Source organism: Peromyscus leucopus, chromosome 8b (assembly GCF_004664715.2).
Source record: "Peromyscus leucopus breed LL Stock chromosome 8b, UCI_PerLeu_2.1, whole genome shotgun sequence".
NCBI lineage: Eukaryota > Metazoa > Chordata > Mammalia > Rodentia > Cricetidae > Peromyscus > Peromyscus leucopus.
Genome location: NC_051086.1, coordinates 85,216,853 through 85,236,727, shown reverse-complemented (window position 1 = coordinate 85,236,727; position 19,875 = coordinate 85,216,853). Strand labels below are relative to the sequence as shown.

Below are 19,875 nucleotides of genomic sequence, written 5' to 3'. Positions count from 1 at the left end.
GCCTGGAACTCAAAGACCCACCTGCCTCTGCCTCCCAAGTACTGGGATTAAAGGAGCACACCACCACGCTGGGCAGGGTTCATTTTTTTTTTTTTTTCCAAAAAAGGCAACATAGCAAAAATCAAGAAATTCTCTTTGCCTACTGAATCTATCCCACAGTAGATATACACACACACAACGGAGCACAAAACCCACTTCATTCAACAGTCTATGATTTGTATTTTTTCTTTTTAACTTCAATATATATCAATTAGGAAGCATCTACATGCTGAAACAAAGCAGCTGGAAATGCTGCTCAGTGGTGAGCGCGTGCCTGGCAGAAGACCCCAGAAGGCCCCGGCAAACGGCGGCACTGGCAGAGGAAAAAGGATCAAAACTAACGTCTTTCCCTTTGTTGGTGCCGGGGGGTGGAACCCAGGCCTCACGCTGCTTCCCCTTGGAATTCTCTCTACCTTAGAATGCTGACGGGGAAGCAGCCGTGGCTCCAGAACAATGAGCAGAGATGCAGGGGATAAAGGGAGGGCTCAAGGATGCCCTGGCCATGGGGCGGTGTCTTTTTAAAGGAGTTCCTTCAGGGGAGACTAGGGATGAAAAAAGATGAGCGACTTAATCACTTTATACTTTGAGATACCTTCTACACTTCTGTTTCTGTTTTCAAAGAAAAGGGAGAGCGTGAGTGAGTCAGCTCACAGGCCCCCCAGCACTTGGAAGGCCTGGGTAGGAAGACTACCGCAGCTCTTGTGAGGCCAGCCTTTTCTCAAAAAAGGAAGGGGGAGGAAGCAGAGAGGGGAATGAGTCAGGTAATGCTGCTATTAATGACTACGGTGAGCTTATGTAAATGCAAATAAAGATTACACTAAATTCAAAGATTCCAATGCTGTGGTGGTCCACACCTATAATCTCAGAGTGGGGCAGACTTGAAGGCAGCCTGACTACAGAGTACCCCCGCTGGGAGGACACACTTTTAATCCCAGCATTTGGGAGGTAGAGGCAGATCTCTGTGAGTTTGAGGCCAGCCTGGTCTACACTGTGAGGTCCAAGACAGCCCAGGCTAGAGAAACCCTGTCTCAAAACCAAACAAAATAAATGTAACCGGCACCTATAGTGTGTCAGGTTCACAGTCTCTTGCCCCACCCCCACCTAGGAAATAAGGGTTCCGGCCTTGCCATCGAAAAGCTGCCTTCAATCACTCCTCCTTCCTATAACTGTGGGGAGATGCAACAAAATCACCCAGGCAAGCCTGGTTAGAGGGCAGGACCCTGTCTCAAAAAAAAGTTGCCAAATGCAGCCCAAGTGCCTAGACCCTGAGGGAAGTGTCTGTATTTTACCTTTTGCTCAGTTCATTCTGAAATGCAGCCCAAGTTTGAAAACTACTAGAGAAACAAGTAGAAAGGCGGGATGACTAGAAGCTAAGGAAGAAAAGTTACAGGCTGCCTCAGGAGGATCTCTTGCAGCAGGGCGTGTACAGGAAGCCGAGGCCTGGACAAAGCCTGCAAAAGAGAAAGGGTGGCAGACCCGCTGCTCCTGAGTCCCAGCACTGAGGAGGAAACTGTAGAATTCTGACCACTCCAACGGTGTCCTGATAGGAGGCCATGTGGCCGTGCGTGCGTGCGTGCGTGCGTGCGTGCGTGCGTACAGATGCTTTAAATGAGCCTGAAGCTCGGGAGGGGTGGGGGGTGCAGAATTTGAATTTGGATTCCCTGAAAAAGAGACTGTCTCCTCTCTATTCAAACTGTTGCATGGAGTCCTTCCATATGCCTCAGTTTTAGAAATCTGCACCAAGGTCACAAACTTCACTTAAATTTTCCTTTTTAGTTAAAAAAACAAAGCCTCACCTTTACATTTTTAAATTGGTGCTGCTTTGCTGGCAGAAGCACTTTCAGGACGCCACTCAAATGTCCCCCCCCCCCATGGTGCGGTGCCACAACTCCTGAGCGGTCTCTCTGAGGCGGTTCACCGCCTTATGCATGTGCACTTTGGTTTCCTCACTGTGCGGTCCTGTCTCATGTTATGGCTTTACTACAACAACTTAGCATTATCTGGTAGTGACAGAGTGGAGATACAGAGGTCATGCCAAGAGGAAATCCAGAAGTCACTGTTAATTTTCCAGTACTATCAAAGTTTTATCTTATTAATTCTGAAAGGACTATTTCTGGTCTTTTCCGACTTCTAGACGCCATAAAAACCATTCTAAGTACATGGAGAACATGGCGGGAAGCTCGCTAAGGGACATCTCAAAGAAGGATGTCAGCGCTGGGACAGTGATGAGGAAGGCACATTTCCTGCATGATGCTGCTTTTCAATCAATAAAATCAGCCGGGGGTGGTTGCACACACACCTTCAATCCCAGCACTTGGGGTCAGAAGTAGGCAAATCTCTTGAGTTTGAAGTCAGCCTGGTCTACAAAGGAGTTCAAGAACAGCCAAGGCTACATAGAGAAACCCTGTTTTCAAAAACCAAAAATAAATAAATAATAAAATCTAATTCTTTTTCTATTAGTTTATATGTACAGCTCTTTGGCCTAGAGGTATATCTGTGCACCAAGTTCATGCCTGTTGCCCACAGAGGCCAGAAAAGGGTGTTGGATTCCTTGGAGCTAGAGTTACAGACAGTTGTGAGCTGCCATATGGATACTGGGGATTGAACTTGGGTCCTCTGTAAGAGCAGCTAGTGCTCTTAACTGCTGAGCCATCTCTCCTGCCTAATAAAACCTAAAAGCCAGTTGTTACACATATGCAAGCCATGAATGATGTAATTTTTAAAAACTGTGATGTACACCAGGTATGGTGGTACATGTCTTTAAAATCCCAGCACCTGGGAGGCAGAGGCAGATGGATCTCTGAGAGTTTGAGGCCAGCCTGATCTACAAAGAGAAACCGTGTCTCAGGGGAAAAACAAACAAAACCAAATCCTGTGACAGTCATCTTCTGAGATTTATGAAAGAACTGGTTGTGGTGGCGCACGCCTTTAATCCCAACACTTAGAAGGAAGAGCCAGGCGGGTTTCTGTGAATTTGAGGCCAACCTGGTCTACATATAGTTTTAGGCCAGAGCTACAGACCCTGTCTCAAAAAACCAAAACAGCAAAAACCAAAACAGTGGTGGCATATGCCTTTAATCCTAGCACTTGGGAGGCAGAGGCAGGTGGATCTCTGTGAGTTCAAGGTCAGCCAGGTCTACAAATCAAGTTCCAGTACAGCCAGAGCTACATAGTGAAACCCTGTCTAGGAAAAACAAAAACAAAAATTATGAAACAAATTCAAAAGATTTTACAAGAACTCACCACCAGATCTGGAACCATGTCCCAATTCAATACAGGACTATTACTCACAGGGCTATGTGCAAGTGCATTCCATTTGCACCGTTCCCTGGCTCTTCATGCCAGGAATAATATAAAAGCAGCAGCTAGCTTTCAGAGTACTTTCGAGGCACTTTTTAACCATTATCACATTTTATCCTCACACATGCTCAAAGAATAGTTGCTGTTATTACTGCCTTTCAAAGATGCTCATGGAGGCGAAGTGCTTTATCCAGGGTACCAGCAGGTACCAGAGCTGTGCCGACATCCCATCACTGCACCTTCCCCTGAATCTAACTGCTTCACTACTCAGTGAACTTCCTCCCCGTTGTCAAAACCAACCACCTGAGTCCATTGTCAATGAACTTGCCTTTGAGAAATAGCACAAAAGATTAAGAAGCTAGGCGATGGCAGTGGTGGCGCATGATTATAATTCCAGCATTTGGAAGGCAGAGGCAGGTGGCTCTCTATGAGTTCAAGGCCAGCCTGGTCTACACAGGAGTTCCAGGACAGCCAGGAACAGTCTGTGTCCAAAAAAGAAAAAAGAAAACAAGCAAACAAAAAAAGAGACATGAACCAAAATGTCACCAAGAGCTATCATTTTAAGTTTGTAAGAGCTGCACGTGGCTAGTGGCTACCATTTCAGACAATACACACAGAACATTCCTACCATCACAACTGTCTATTGGACAATTCTGATCTAGAAATACACCTAGGGATCACTACAGTAACTGAAGTTCAACGATAACCTTCTATGTTCTCAAAACCAGGCTAAAATCCATTCTGTGCACCTTTAATATAGATTTAAAATACTAAATGAAGGTTGGGTGTGATGATGCATTCCTTTAATCCCAGTACTTGGGAGGCTGAGGTAGGTATATCTCTGGGTCTGAGGCCAGTCAGAGCTACATGGAAACATACTATCTCAAATAAATATGCTGGTGGGGCGGGAAGTGGGGGAGTGGTCAAGCATGTGCTTAGTATGTAAAAGAGGCTGTGTGTTCTAATCCCCAAGACAAAAGGCAGGAGACTAAATGAATTAGGTCAGGTCTATTAACATAAGTAACAATTTTTTCTTTCTTTCTTATTTTTTTTAAATAAGATGTATACTTAATAAAAATGTATACAATATTCTGCCTGCATGTATGCCTGCATGACAGAAGAGGGCACCAGATCTCATTACAGATGGTTGTGAGCCACCATGTGGTTGCTGGGAATTGAACTCAGGTCCTCTGGAAGAGCAACCAGTGCTCTTCATCTCTGAGCCATCTCTCCAGCCCCCGTAACAATTTTTTAAAAACTGAAAAGGCTAAACACTAATACAACAGACCATGCTAATATAAAAACATAAAACACTCATATACAAACATACATAGCACAAGTATAAAATTGAGGATGGGAACAACATACACCAACTTCACAAGGACTTCTACCTCTGGAGAAGCAGAGAGAGAAAGGTAAACAATCTGTAATTTTCTTCATCCTTAAAGATAACAGAGGTCTGAAGCAAATACCCTGAAACGTCATTTACTATTTACTAGATTTTGATGCTGACACCAGGTGTGTCGGCACAAGCCTGTAGTACCAGTACTCAGGAGGCAGAGGCAGAAAAACCCTGAGTTAAAGCCAGCCTGAGCTACAAAATGACAGGGCCTAAGGACCTACACTCAGTGACAGAGTACCAGTGCAGCAAACACCAGGCCCCTGGCTCTATCCCCAGTACTGGGGAAATGTGTGTGTGTGTGTGTGTGTGTGTGTGTACATTCGCACACGTGCATGTGGAAGTCAGAAGACAATTTGTGGGTGTCTGTTCTCTCCTCCTACTATGTGAGTTCCAAGGATCTAACTCACATCATTGGGCTTTTACTGGCTGAACTATCTATCTCTTTGACTCCCTCAAAACTGCTTTTGTAAAAGACAACTACTGGTCGGTAGTGGCGCATGCCTTTAGTCCCAGCATTCAGGAGGCAGAGGCAGGAGGATCTCTGTGAGTTCGAGGCCAGCCTGGGCTAAAGGCTCCAAAGCCACACAGAGAAACTCTGTCTCAAACAAACAAACAAACAAACAAACAAACAAAAACAAAAGACAGCTAAATATCAATAGCAAATGCAATCAGGCATTAATAAAGATAAAAAGTGCTTCCTGTCTTCACATACATTCGAGGACCCTATACGCATGCAGTTTATGGTCCTGGCTCCTGTGTCCACTGTGAGGCTGCCCAGGACAGGGCAGAATCACATCTCAAGCTACTCATGCCAGTACAGACAAGGAGTCAAAAAGGAAAAAGGCAGATCCTAAGGTTGCCAAGGGTTACCTGGCAATGCCGAATCAACACCCTGATGCATATCTGAAGTTACAGCAAATGCACTTTTGACATGTGTCATTCGGGGGCTGGCAGGGCAGCTCAGTGGTGAAGGCGCTGCCACAGAGTCTGCTGAGCTCAGGCCGAAGCCCAGCTGGAGCCCACCGGGGAGGAGAGAACTGATTCTGACATGCTGCACTCACATCGCACACCCGAGCCCAGGTACAGGTGACTCTTACACACATTAGTGTTCAAAAAGTTAAACACAAAACCAAATTTTAAAAATGTTATTAAGAAATGATTTGAAAGCTAAACATGGCCATAGTTAAAGTTACCAACTAGAACTTTAAGAATTATGAGAAGCAACTGTGATGTCAGACAGGCAGGGCTACATTTTTATTAGCTATTTTTAATGTTCAATTGTTTCTTTAAACAAATCTGTATGTAGCCATGTAAGAACCAGAAGGGAGAAGGACAAAAGAAATGCAGAACAATTAATATGCATATTTCTAGCTGGGGCAGAGGTGGCGCACACCTTTAATCCCAGCACTCAGGAGGCAGTGGCAGGGGGATCTGTGAGTTTGAGGCCAGGCTGGTCTATAGAAAGAGATCAGGACAGCCAGGGCTGCAGAGAGAAACCTTGTCTAGAAAAAACAAATTCTGGAGTTCTTTCTAGGTTCCATAACAGAATACACTGTGAACAGACCTGGCAGGAGGCAGTGAGACCACAAAGGACTGAGCAGGAAACTGCACTTTTGGGCACACAGAAGTTGCCTCTACTACAGGGCCACGGTGTGTGCGCCACCACTTGTTGGCTGTCTCTCAAGTGTGGGAACCACAGGACACAGCCATGGCCAGGGAAAAAGAAGCCTAACAGTAACTTTCCTAGCAGATGTAGGGAGCAACTTCATCACTAGGTCATAAAAGGACCCACCAAGATAACAAGGAATGAAATGAAATGATTACTTAACTAATTGAGAGAGAACACCCTAAGACAGTTAAGTAGTTCAAAATTCAGTTCATACAGTAACTGTTACAACACAGGAAATCTGAGTTATCAAGTTAACTTTTCAACCAAGTCTAAAGTGTGTGTGTGTGTGTGTGTGTGTGTGTGTGTGTGTGTGAGAGAGAGAGAGAGAGAGAGAGAGAGAGAGAGAGAGAGAGAGAGAGAGAGAGATGAGTGTTCCAGGTTTATTTTATCAGGACTTGATAAAATTTGTGTCAAATTTTCTAACATTGTTAACTGGCTACCTCTTTCCTGACCACCAAGAACCCTTATAAGTATCCTAAAGATAATATTGCAAGAGATACAACACCAGGCTAGACAGATGGCTCAGCTGTTAAGAGCACTGGCTGTTCTCCAGAGGACCCAGGTTCAATTCCTGGTACCCACAGGGCAGCTCAGAACAAACTGTAACTCCAGTTCCAGGGGATCCAACACGCTCACACATATATATGCAGACAAACATGCAGGCAAAACACCAAAATATATGAAATAGGAATACATTTAAAAAAATACAACAGCATCATCTCATATAAACAATGCTTGGCCAACAGCCTCAGTGAAGGGGAACCACAGCCAGGCTACCTGGGCTACCCAGGCAGCACACACTGGGCAAACAAAAGGACAACGGTCACTGACCCAACAGAGGCAGCGAGCCCAAGAAAACTTCCTACAGCCGATGAAAGCAAATGACCCAATGGCTCCTGATCACCTGCAAGGGACCTACTGCCTCTGAGGACCTAGGGGCCACTTTTAGGTCATTTGAATGACTTTACATTTATACAACTATCCTAGTGCATAGCATCGGGCCAGAGAGCGAAAGGAGTCCCTTACAAACTAGAGGCTGTGTCAGGCACTGAAGAGATGAGCAAGATCCTCCCGGCCTACAGGAGGTAGAGCGATGCAGTGCTGGGAATTGAACTCAGGGCTCTGTACATGTAGAAAGTAATCTACCAACAGAACATCATCCCAGCTCCACTAAGCTTATTTAAAAGGAAAACAATAACCACTATGGGGGGGGGGGGTGGCTGAAGATACAGCTCATTGGTTGAGACTGCTTACTGCTCTTGCAGAAGAACCAGGTTCAATTCCCAGCATCTACATGGCAGCTCACATCCACCTATTAACTCCAGTTCCAGGGGACCTGACATTCTCTGCCTTCCACAAGCTCCAACCATGCACATGGTGCAGTCATACATGTAGTCAAAACAAGCATAAAGTTAAAAAAAAATGAAACAAGGGGCCTGGAGAGATGGCTCAGAGGTTAAGGGCACTGGCTGCTCTTCCAGAGGACCTGAGTTCAATTCCCACCAACCACATGGTGACTCACAACCATCTGTAATGAGGTCTGGTGCTCTCTTCTGGCCTGCAGGCAAACACGTAGGCAGAATACTGTATACATAATAAATAAATCTTAAAAAAAAAAAAAAGAAAAGAAAAGAAAGAAACAAACAAACAAACTACTGTGGCTAACTTCAGGGGACTAAGAAGTGAACACATGAATAAAAGTGCTTGCCAAGCAAGCCTGATGACCTGAGTTCAATCCCCAGGACTTACAGTATGAGCAGAGAACCAACTCCTACAAATTGTCCTGTGACCTCTACACACACACACACACACACACACACACACACACACACTCACTCACTCACTCACTCACTCACTCACTCACTCACTCTAAACATATTAGCAACAAATAATATATAAATGTGATTTTTTTGGGGGGGGGGGTGAGATACTAGACAGGGTTTCTCTGTGCAGCTTGGGAACCTGTCCTGGAACTCCCTCTGTAGACCAGGCTGGCCTCGAACAGAGATATATCTACCTCCCCCCAGGTATATATACCCTGCCCCAAAAATGAAGATACATGCCAGACAACATACATCACATAAATTCCACAGCAAATTATTTACAACAGTCAAAACGGAAATAATTCAAATGTCTATGGACTCATGATATGGACAAGCAAAGCTTGATATACCCATACGAAACACAGTATTATTCAAATACTGTACATGCTATAAAATATGAGTTTTTAAAACATTGTGTTAAATGAAAAAGGCCACATAATACAGGATTCAATCTTTTTGTTTTAAGACACTGTTTCACTAGGTAGTTCAGGCTGGCCTTCAACTCACAATCTTCCTGCCTCAGCCTCCCATGTGCTAGAAAAACAAGTCCCAAACCATGCTTGGCCTGTGTCCCTTCCCTCTCTATGGAATGTTCAAAGCCAGCCAGCCTGGGCTACATCATGAATGAAATCTTGCCTCAGGGGAAAAAAATGGGGGGGAGGAACAGAGCTGATGCTCAGAGATAGAGCACTTACCCAGCATGCATAAAAAAGAAAACCTAAAATATTTCATCAATATTGCTTAAAATCATTCATCAAATTAGTCAAGATCCATTAAATGTTAGCTATTACTATTTTGAGTATTCATTGGCAATCAAAAATATTTCAATGCTACGCAGCAAAACAACACAACAAAAAAATGTATGGAACAGCGAAGAAAACAAGTAACATGCCAGGTGGTGGTGGCACACGCCTTTAATCCCAGCATTAGGGAGGCAGAGCCAGGTGGATCTTTGTGAGTTCGAGGCCAGCCTGGTCTACAGATCCCAGATCCAGGACAGGCACCAAAACTACACAGAGAAACTCTATCTCAAAAAACAAAAAACAAAAAACAAAAAAAAAACAAAAAAAACCAAGTAACATAATTAAGGCCAGCCAGATAGCTCAGTAGATTATGGTGCTTGCTGCCAAGACTGATGATCTGAGGACTTAATTCAGTTCTTAAACTTACATGGTAGATGGACAGATGGACTCCTGCAAGCTGTTCTCTGACCCTAATACAAACCTGTGGCACATCTGCACCCCTCACCCTATGCAAAACAAATAAATGTAAAACAACACAATTAATTTAGTAATGTAAATTTTCTTTCCTTCCTTTTGATACTCCCGCTTCCACCTCCCGAGTACTAGCTTCCTTTTTTTCTTTCTTTTTAGACAATCTTACTATGTACCCAGGCTAGCCTTGAACTCATGATCCTCCTGCCTCAGCCTTCAAGTTCTGTGCAGGCAGTGGAGGAAATCCTAAGTGAATGTATATTTTGTTATGAGTTCAGCCTGTGAAGGACTCCAAGACCAACAGACTCATGGGAAATTGGCAAAGCCATTACCCATATAGACCAGGCTCAAGAGGAATGGCAAAGTTCTCCTCAGAAGTTCAAATATAAGTGTTTATGATTGATCATTGTATGCAAAGAATAGCAACTGCAGCTTCCTCCACCTGGGTGTTTACAGTCTGAGACTGCTGGCCACAGACACCTCCTAATGGAGACTAGTAACCCCTCTCCCCATGCTATACCTAATGAGCATGCTGAGGGTCCTTCCAGGTTTCAGCAGTTAGGAAAAAACCCACCTGATCCCAGCTTCATTGTACCTCTGTCTTTTCTTCATTCCCCTGTGGTCCCTGGCCAGGGTTCCGAGAGCCAAGCCACATGGGTCATGGCCATTCTAGGATTACGGGCATGCCCCTGCATAATGGACATCACTCTTGCTGTATGGTTTCATTTCCACACTGGGTGTGGTAGCTCGTACTTACAATCCTAGCAGTAGGGAGATGGAAGTGAAAGGACTGATGTGAGTTCCAGGTCAGACTGGGCTACAAAATGAGACTGTCTCAAAACATCATCATCATCATCATCATCATCGTCATCATCATCATCATGGGGGCTGGAGAGGTGGCTCAAGAGTTAAGAGTTGTTGCTCTTACAGAGGACCCACAGGTTCAGTTCCCAGCACCCATACGGAAGCTCATAATCATCTACAATACCTTCTTCTGGCCTACTTAGGCACCAAGTATGTACCAGGAACACATATGTACATGCAGGCAAAACACCCAAACACCCAAATATATCTTTAAAAATATATATATAAACTGAAGAGCAAAACAAAAATGACCAGACAGCTGGGTATAGTGACCTCTGGCCTTTAATACCAGCACTGGGGAGGCAGGGGCAGAGGCAAAGGCAGATAAGTTTAAGGCCAGTCTGATCTACATAGTTCCAGTATAGCCAGAGCTACATAGTTGAGACCTGGTCTGGGGTGGGGATGGGGAGCTTAAAGAACAGAAATCTGTCTCCTGAGGCATTTCTTCAAATAACCAAAAACATTTAAAAAAAAAACAAAAACAAAAACAAAAACTAGAATGAGGATCATGCTAAACTATGCAGCTGATAGAGCTGGAGATGTCTCAACAGTTAAGAGACCCAGGTTCAATTCCCAGCATCCACAGTGTCTCACATCTGTCCCACCAGTCTCATGGGACCTGACACCCTCTTGCAGCTTCTGAGGGCACTCAGCACTCACGTGATGAACAGACAAACATGCAGACAAAACACCCACACACATCAAAGAAATAACTGATTTTTTTTAATGAAGCTGAAATTTTAACTACTCTAAGCAGGTGAAGAAAATGGACCAAGATGAGCAAGAGAAATCGAAATACTAAATGATAGCAAGGGGGTTATGAATCTAAGCACAGTGGACCAAGCTGTGCCTGGCCTGTCTGTCACTGGAATACTGCTGCCCATCAGTATTACACTCTGTCAAACTTAATGTCCCCTGTAAATCACAGTCACAGCGAGAACAGGGTCAAGCGTGAGAAAAGGAGGGCCTAACAAAAGGGACCACAGCTCCTGGCTTCAAACTCCCAGATTCTGCTGCTCATGTGTACACGCACAGCCGCATTTCCAAATACACCTGTGGGCAGGGAGCAGAGGAGCAGGCAAGTGTAAACCACACACAAACCTACTTATGATCACAGACATAGGACATACTCCCCGCTCACTACTCAACAGATCATGTTGCCTAACTGTAGTAACTCTCCTGGCCCTCATTTTCTGTAATTCTCAAGTTGAACCTCCACAGGCACTGGTGGTCAGAACAGGTCTAATTTCATCCCTGACCATACTGCTTTCTTCCAGAGACATGCCTAGTGCTTTAACTCTCTACATTTACAAGTGAAGGCCAAGAAACTCCTGGATTGAGCTGCCATTCAGGGCTACAAAACTCACCCAGATCCCACTTTCCTCCTAGCCATCCTTCTGAATCCCACAGAACAGAAGTCTAGCATATCACCGAGGTCATACCCCACTATTCCCATATTTTCTGATTGATCCCAGGGACAGAGAATGAAGCATGTAACACAGATCTGTGAGAAAGAGACAGAATGCTTCAGGCCACCTTTCGGGTGCACCTCTCATTGCAGGGGACAGAAGCCTATGGTACATTTCTGTGACCTGATGTGATACCAGTTCAGGCTTGAACACTGGGTACTGCTGATGAGAATATAGCACATCCGCTCGGTGTTCCAGAGGAGGAAAAACTACTTCCCAATTCAACAAGCAAGGGAAGAAAGTACATGGCCACAGCCTGCTTCTCCAGGGAACTGCCCAGCAGGGGTATCAAATGCAGCTGCACAGTTGACTTCCTATTCATCAACTCCAGCTCTTGCTAAACATCTCTTGCCACTGCCCACACTTTACTATCAGTGCTGAGATCTGGCTGCTCCCTCCTCTGCCACCCTTCTTACAATCGACAAGCCCATGCAGGAAGCTTCTGCCTATACCAACCACCCCTCAACCAGGGGACTGATCCACTGAAAAGACACTGGGGTAACACTGAAGGATAAATACAGCCAGTGGAATACTACACTATTTGTGGGGAATCTCCAGCTCATTCAGAGCATCTCTGCCACCAATCTCTGCTGTCAGAAGCCTCAGAGGACATAAATCATTAAGGCTCCCAGGATACTAGGATTTTGTTCGGAAGTAGAAAAGATGCCAAATTTTAAAAACATAGCTAAATAGTCCCAGAAGTCTCACACAAGAGGCATTCTGTCTCAAGCATCATACAAATCTTTTGTTTATATCAGATATGTTAAATTTCAAAGTGCTACCAAACTCTACCAAACGTCTATAGAAAATGCACTTTCTTAGCAGGACATGGTAGCACATGCTTGTAATCCCAATACTGGAGAGACTGAGACAGGAGGATCACCACAAATTCAAGGCCAGTCTGGTCACACAGTGAATTAGCTCCAGGCCAGCCAGGGGATACAAAGTGAGATCATGTTTGAAAAGGAAGGGGGAGAAAAATTTGATTTTCTGTTTGGCTTGGTAGTTCAGAGCTACTTGGTAAGCTAAGGCAAAAAAGTTTGCCAAATTCAAGGCAACTTAACAAAACCCTGTCTTAAAAAGATAACAAGGAGCCTCGCGGTGATTTCGCATGCCTTTAATCCTAGCACTTTGGAGAAAGAGCCAAGTGGATCTCTGTGAGTTCGAGGCCAGCCTGGTCTACAGAATGAGATCAAGGACAGGCACCAAAACTATACAGAGAAACCGTGTCTCGAAAAAACAAAAAACAAACAAACAAAGATTGAAAAGGTGCTGGGTGGTAATGGAGCACACCTTTAAACTTGAGAGGCAGAGGCAGGTGGATCTGTGAGTTCAAGGCCAGCCTGGTCTACCTACAGAGCAAGTTCCAGGACAGCCAGGGCTACATAGAGAAACCCTGTCTCAAAAAAAAAAAAAAAAAAAAAAAAAAGGCCAGGTATGTTTTGTATGTACATTTGTATAACATTTGCCTACCTAGGTTCAAACCCGAGTACCACAAAACAGGTCCTTGAGGGGGTGGAAAGGTAGAACAAGGAAGATTTTTCTATACACTCTTTCTCAATACACCAGGAAAGTATGCCTACTAGATAAACTAACTCTATGTAGGTTTTTTACACATGTACTTTAAGGTTTATTTATTTTCTATGTATGACTGTTCCTGCCTGTATGTGTGTAGCGTACACACACCATGTGGGTGCCGGATGCCCTAGGAGATCAGAAGAGGGCAATGGATTCCCTGGAACTGGAGTTGTGAACCACCATGTGGGTGCTTGGAATGTAACCTGGGACCTCTTCTAGAGCAACAAACGCTGGGCTATAGAAATATAGAAATAAAGACTGGGCCATATCTCCAGGCCCCTAACTCAAACTTTTACCAATAAAACAACAATAAAAACCCCTGATAAACGCTTTCGTCAACCAAAGGCCCCAAGCAAAAATGAGATGATTTCAAGTTTGCATTATAATCAACACCTCTACAGTAGTATTTGCCCTGTGGAGAAAATCTTTTTTGCCCAATGAAAAGAAAGCAATCAGCAGAGTGTGATGGCTCACACCTTAATCCCAGTACTTGAGAGACTGAAGCATAGCAATGAGTTCCAAGCTAGCCTGAAATAAACTGCTGTCACAAAAGGAAAATTTCCCCAGTAAAATAAACTTTTGAGCCGGGCGGTGGTGGCACACGCCTTTAATCCCAGCACTTGGGAGGCAGAGCCAGGCAGATCTCTTCGAGTTTGAGGCCAGCCTGGTCTACAGAGTGAGTTCCAGGAAAAGGCGCAAAGCTACACAGAGAAACCGTGTCTCGAAAAAACAAAACAAAACAAAACAAAACAAAAAAAAAAAAAAAAAAAAAAAACTTTTGAGTTGTTTGTTTGTTTGTTCGAGACAGGGTTTTTCCATGTACCCCTGGCTGTCCTTGAACTTGCTCTGTAGATCAGGCTGGTCTCCAACTCAGAGATTTGTCTGCCTCTGCCTCCTGAGTGCTAGAACTGAATGCATGTGCCACCACCGCCTGGCTAAACAAAATAAAACTTTTAAAGCCGGCACAATGGGGCATGCCTTTAATCCCAGCACTCATGAGGGTATCTCTGAGTTTGAGGCCAGCCTGGTCTACAGAGCAAGTTCCAGGAGAGCCAGGGCTACACAGAGAAACCCTGAGTCCAAACCTGCCCTCCTGCAAAATAAATAAATAGTAAACTTTTAAAATCTGTAACTTTAATAGTATCTGTGTACAGGTTAGTTTTATGTCAACTTGACACAAGCTGGAATCAAGTAACAGGAGGGAATCTCAATGGAGAAAATGCCTCCAAAAGAGCAAGCTATAAGTCATCAAGTATGTAGAAAATTTTCTTAATCAGTGATCTACTGGGGGAGGAGGCAGCCCATTGTGGGTGGGGCTACCCCTGGCTTGATGGTCTTAGGTTCTGTAAGAAAGCAGACTGAGCAAGCCAATAAACCACACTCCTCCATGGCTTCTGCATCAGCTCCTGCCTCCAGGTTCCAGCCAGGTTTGTGCTCCCGTCTTGACTTCCCTCCATGGACTGTGATTCAGGACATGTAAGCCAAACAAACTCTTTCCTCCCCAAGTTGCTTTTGGTCATGGCGGTTCATCACAGCAATAGTAACCTTAATAAGACAATCTGCATGCATCAACAGTTACATTACTTACAGTGTACTCAATAAATAGGTCAATGAATTACTTGTTATACTAAGAACTTACTTCTGAAGTAATTTATTTAGTGGTATCTACTTGCATACTATTTAGTTAGTTAAGATCTGATGTCAGCCAGACTGTGTATACCACTATGTAGATAAAGATGACCACCAACTTCTCTTCCTCCTGTCTGCACCTCCAGAGCGCTGGGATGACAGTCTGTGTGCTGGAAACTGAAACCAGGGCCTCAAGCATGCTAAGCAAGCCCTGTACCAGCTGAACTACATCCGGAGCTCCCTTACCAGGAATCTAATATGCCAGTAATACTCAAGCCAATGTTCTAAGGACAAAACTAACCAAACGAGGGCTGGGGAGACGGCTCAGTGGTTAAGAGCACTGGCTGGGTTTAAGTCCCAGAGGACCGGGTTTAAGTCCCAGCACCCACATGGCAGCTCACTACTGTCTATAACTCCAGTTCCAGGAGACAGGACCCCCTCACAGAAATACATGCAGACAAAACACCAATTCACATACAATAAAAATCTAAAACAAGCAACTAAACTCTTTAGCCTTCCTTGACTATACAATAGGCACCCCCCAACTTTTCTATTTGGACTTGCTCTTTTTTGAAACAGGTCTCTCTCTATGTAGTAGTCCTGGCTGGGCTAGAGTTGTTATATAGACCAGACTGGACTCATAGAGATCCTCCTGCCTCTACCTTCGGAGTTATGGGACTAACTAAAGGTGTTCATCACCACACCCAACTGGACCTGCCCTCGGTGTATCTTTTTGTTTTTCCAGACAGGGTTTCTCTGTGCAGCCCTGGCTGTCCCAGAGTGGCTTAAGTATATCTTAACCAAGACATACACATACACACTGACCTGAAGTCTCCTCCTAGGTGTACCAAGAATAAAACTAATGGCACAATAAACAACTCACTGCTGCCATGGATACTCACTGCAAACAAGTGGACATACCCTGGAAGTCAGAAACACAAAATGTAGCATTCTTTTATCATCATCTGAAGAAGTAATTTGTTTCAAAAGACTAAACACTCAAGCTAACTCCACAGCCAATAGAAAGGAGAAGAAAGAACAATTTAAAACAGTAGAGACGGCTCAACCTTAGGAGCACTTGCTGCTCTTCCAGAAGACCTTTGTTCAGTTCCTAGCACACATGCCGGATGGCTCTGGGACCAGATGAAACTCCAGCTACACGGGATCTGACCTGCACATACCCTCACACAGACACATAATTTAAAAAACAACAACAACAAAAAACCCTACATCTATTTAAAAAAAAATTTTAGGTATACTCTGCTGTTAGAAAGTTACTAGTTGAAGTGTTCATCAAAATTTAATCACACCTCCGGGCGGTGGTGGCGCACGCCTTTAATCCCAGCACTCGGGAGGCAGAGCCAGGCGGATCGATGTGAGTTCGAGGCCAGCCTGGGCTACCAAGTGAGCTCCAGGAAAGGCGCAAAACTACACAGAGAAACCCTGTCTCGAAAAAACCAAAAAAAAAAAATTTAATCACACCAACTTTAGTTTCTTAAAACCTGATCATTTAACTTATGGCACCTACTACAGAATTATCAAACTTCTCACTAACAATAACTTATTCAATCAGTCTTTCATGCATATCTGCCATATGCATGTCAATTAGGAGCTGCAGAATGTTTAAGATCAAAGCTTACTCTTATAAGTTATTAATTCACATAAATATAGGACAAGTGTACACCAAGGTAGGTTACAAGTGTCACTGGAAGAGAAATGTCTTTGAAATTAAGTACACAAGCTTGCTAGGCACTTGAGAAGCAGAGAGGCAGGTGGGTGTCTGTGAGTTCGAGGCCAGTCTAGTCTATATAGTGAGTACTAGGACAGCTAGGGCTATATAGAGGGGACCTGTCCCAGATAGATAGATAATAGTTCGTTTAAAAAGGACCCCCTAACCACACCCTGCAATTTAATTCAGCATATGCCCAGGAGTTCATCAGTACTGTCTGTCAGGGCTTCAGAGAGTTAAAAGTTAGCTCAAGTGTTCTGCCAAAATGCCTCAGTTCTAACTCAAAACTAACTTCCTCCACTACTGTATGTCAGTCTTCAGTTCAATTCGGAGCTCTTGGTACAAAGATGCCCAACTTGTAATTTCTTAAAGTAACATCTATTACTATAAAAGATGCACTAAATTGGCAAGAAATTAAACTTGCTAAAAGACAGTCTCCCTCCAAGGCTCTACTCCAAGCCCCCTCAGCTAAGCAACTTGTTCTTAAGAGTCAGGCAAATGAAATTAGCTTTTTTCACTTGACGTTAACACAATCTAATCTGGTTTAATTCTCATACTTGTAGCAGTTAAGAATTTAAGCAATTATTTTTTAAAAATGGAAACATTTAAATTTAACCACTTCAACTACCCTAGTCTTCTCTGAAAATGGTATGGCAGGCTCTCATAAGAAAGACCATCATATGTCCTCTTTAACTTTTTACTTGGTAAATGTCCTTAAAATTAGATTTTAATTTTGTTAATCTAGGTAAATAGAAATATAAAGGAATCAATCACCTGACAGTCTGTTGCTACAAGTTACAGGCTCCCCCGCCCCCCATAACTATTCACTTAATACAAAGAAGCAACTGTTTTGTGTGCGTTTTATTTAAACAAGACACATCTCAGGGCCAATCTCAAGAAACTATGTGAGAAAACGTTCGAGAAGCCACCACGGAGAAACCCATTACACGTCCAGAAAGAGCTTTTTCCCTCAGAAATAGACTAACAAGAGAAAGTTCTGTCGGATGCAAGCTGACATTTCTACACTGTGTGACTTCAAAATGTTCATCTTCAGCAATTACGCCTAGATGATCAACTACACATCCTCTGCAACAGGTGCCGCGACACTGCATCTCCCACGCAAAGCCAAGACCAAACTGGTTAGGACACACGGCCCTTGGTGTTATACTTTTATTTGGAACTTAACCAAAGCGATTTCTGAATCGGAAGACTTGCCAAATTTGGCAAATTTGGTCTGGTTTTCTGGTTTGCTCTTTAATCAGCCATTTACCAGCAACTGTTGCACGCGCCCAGGAGCACTCGAAGAACACAAACAAACGCACAGGACCAGAGGAAGCTCCCTGCTAACCGAACAACAGCCTTCCTCCAAAACAGTTTTCAAACTCTATGACTAAGGGTAGGAAGGGAAGCCCATCTATGCGTGTTACCACAATATCCAAACTCTCTCTTCTAAGGAACAGGTAATTTTTCCAAATCTACAAGAAAACGCATTAGACACGCAACGGTTTGCAAAGCAGACGGCTTCTTTCATTGCAAAATAATAAATAAAATACTCATACCAAAACAAGGGGAGAAAAACGAACTCAATGGATACGTGTGTGCCAAAGTTTCAATCCTGCCTGGTGCAGACACCGCACTTGGCACAAATTTTGAAGAGGAAAGAGAGGGAGGGAGGGAGGAGAGCGAACGAGTGTGTGGCCTGCAAACTGCAACAATGCAATCTCCATTTTGAACAATGCGCCTCTTTCCTCTTGCAAATCTAGTTTTGTTTTGTCTTTTTTTTTTTTTGTCACTAGACGCGCCGTGGCCTCCGCGTGGGGGGCAGGCCGGAGTGGTGGTGGGGGGAGCTGGAAAGCAGGATGCACTGCACTCGAGAGGGAGCAAGCCAGGGGGAGGGGAGGAGGTGGGGAAGGAGTCTCCAGGCGGCCTGGGTGGGTACCTGGAGTGCTGCTGTATGTGCTGTGGCTCCTGAAGCTGCTTTCCGTGCAGTAACTGGCGTCGTCGTCGTCGTCTTCCATCTCCTCCGGATAATCGGAGTCATCGTCGTCCTCCTCCATGTCATCTTCCTCCTCGTCCTCGGAATCCTGGGTCTCCTCGGCGTCGCCGTCCTCTTCCTCCTCCTCGTCCTCCTCCGAGACCATGTCCTCCTCCTCGTCGTCGTCCTCGCTTTCGTGGTCATCGTACACCACTTTGTTGACGGCGCGGCGGGCCGGGGTGGTCCGGGCCAGGTGGCCGCCCCCGCCCCCCGTCCTGCCGCCCCCGCCTCCTCGGCCCCCCCGGCCCGGGCCGCTGGCGCTGCTGGCGGAGGCCGGCGGTGGCGGCGGCGGCGGCTTCCTGCGGCCGCCCCCCCTGGGCGAGCTCAGCCGCGTCTTGGGCGCCACCTCAGCCTGGGCGGCGGCCCACCTGCCCCGACTGCTGCCGCGGTGCCGCGAGCGCAGCCCCCCGATGGGTCCGGACGCGGGCGGCGGCGGCGGCGGCGGCGGTGGCGGCGGCGGCGGTGGCGGTGGTGGTGGCGGCGGCGGCGGCGGCGGCGGGGCCGGGGCGCAGCGCTCCGCAGCCGGAGCCGCGGGCTGCTTGGGCGGCCTGCCCCGCCGGCCCCTCATGTCGGAGCCGCGGCTTGGGGGGGGGGGAGCGGAAGGAGTGGGGGGGAGGGGCGCCGGGGGGCGCCGGGGCCGAGGGGAGGGGAGGGCGCCGGGGCCCGGGCGGGAGGGGCGCGGCCCGGCAGCGGCGGGGTGGAGAGAGAAGGCTCAGTCCGAATTGCCGGGGCCCCGCTCCGGATCGCCTGCAGCCGCCATCTTGTTTCTTCCCTCTCGCTCGGTGACTGGGGGAACCGACAGCGGCCGCAGGCCCGGAGCGCGGTCACGTGAGCTGCGCCGCCCGACGAGCCTGGGACGGAGCGAGGCGGCGCGGCGGCCGCTAGGGGGAGCGCGGGAGCGGCGCGGCGGGGGCGGGGAGGCCCCCGGGGCGCCCCTGCGCGGCCGGGCGGCGGCGGCGCAGGGGCGAAGGGTGGCGTGGGGTGTCCCCTAGCTTGGGGGGGGGTCTCCTCCTGGGACACCCACCCCCGGCTGGAGCTCAGGGAGGCCTCTACAAGTGTCTCTCTCGGAGCCGGGTTTCCAAACAGGGAGTTACCCCCCAAGTCACTGGTCCTTTCGGGGAAAT

At 46.1% G+C, this 19,875-nt stretch overlaps 1 protein-coding gene across 11 annotated transcripts in view; it reads right to left on the bottom strand.

Annotated features, from left to right (window-relative positions):
• The window catches only part of Bptf (bromodomain PHD finger transcription factor), a 111,120-nt gene extending 91,801 nt beyond the window's left edge, over positions 1–19,319 (bottom strand). For all 11 annotated transcript variants that reach the window (XM_028865211.2, XM_028865210.2, XM_028865214.2 and 8 more), the window contains exon 1: positions 18,656–19,319. In XM_028865211.2, the coding sequence (XP_028721044.1) occupies positions 18,656–19,319 (664 nt within the window). The remainder of the gene's footprint in view (positions 1–18,655) is intronic.
• Positions 19,320–19,875: the final 556 nt, after the last annotated feature.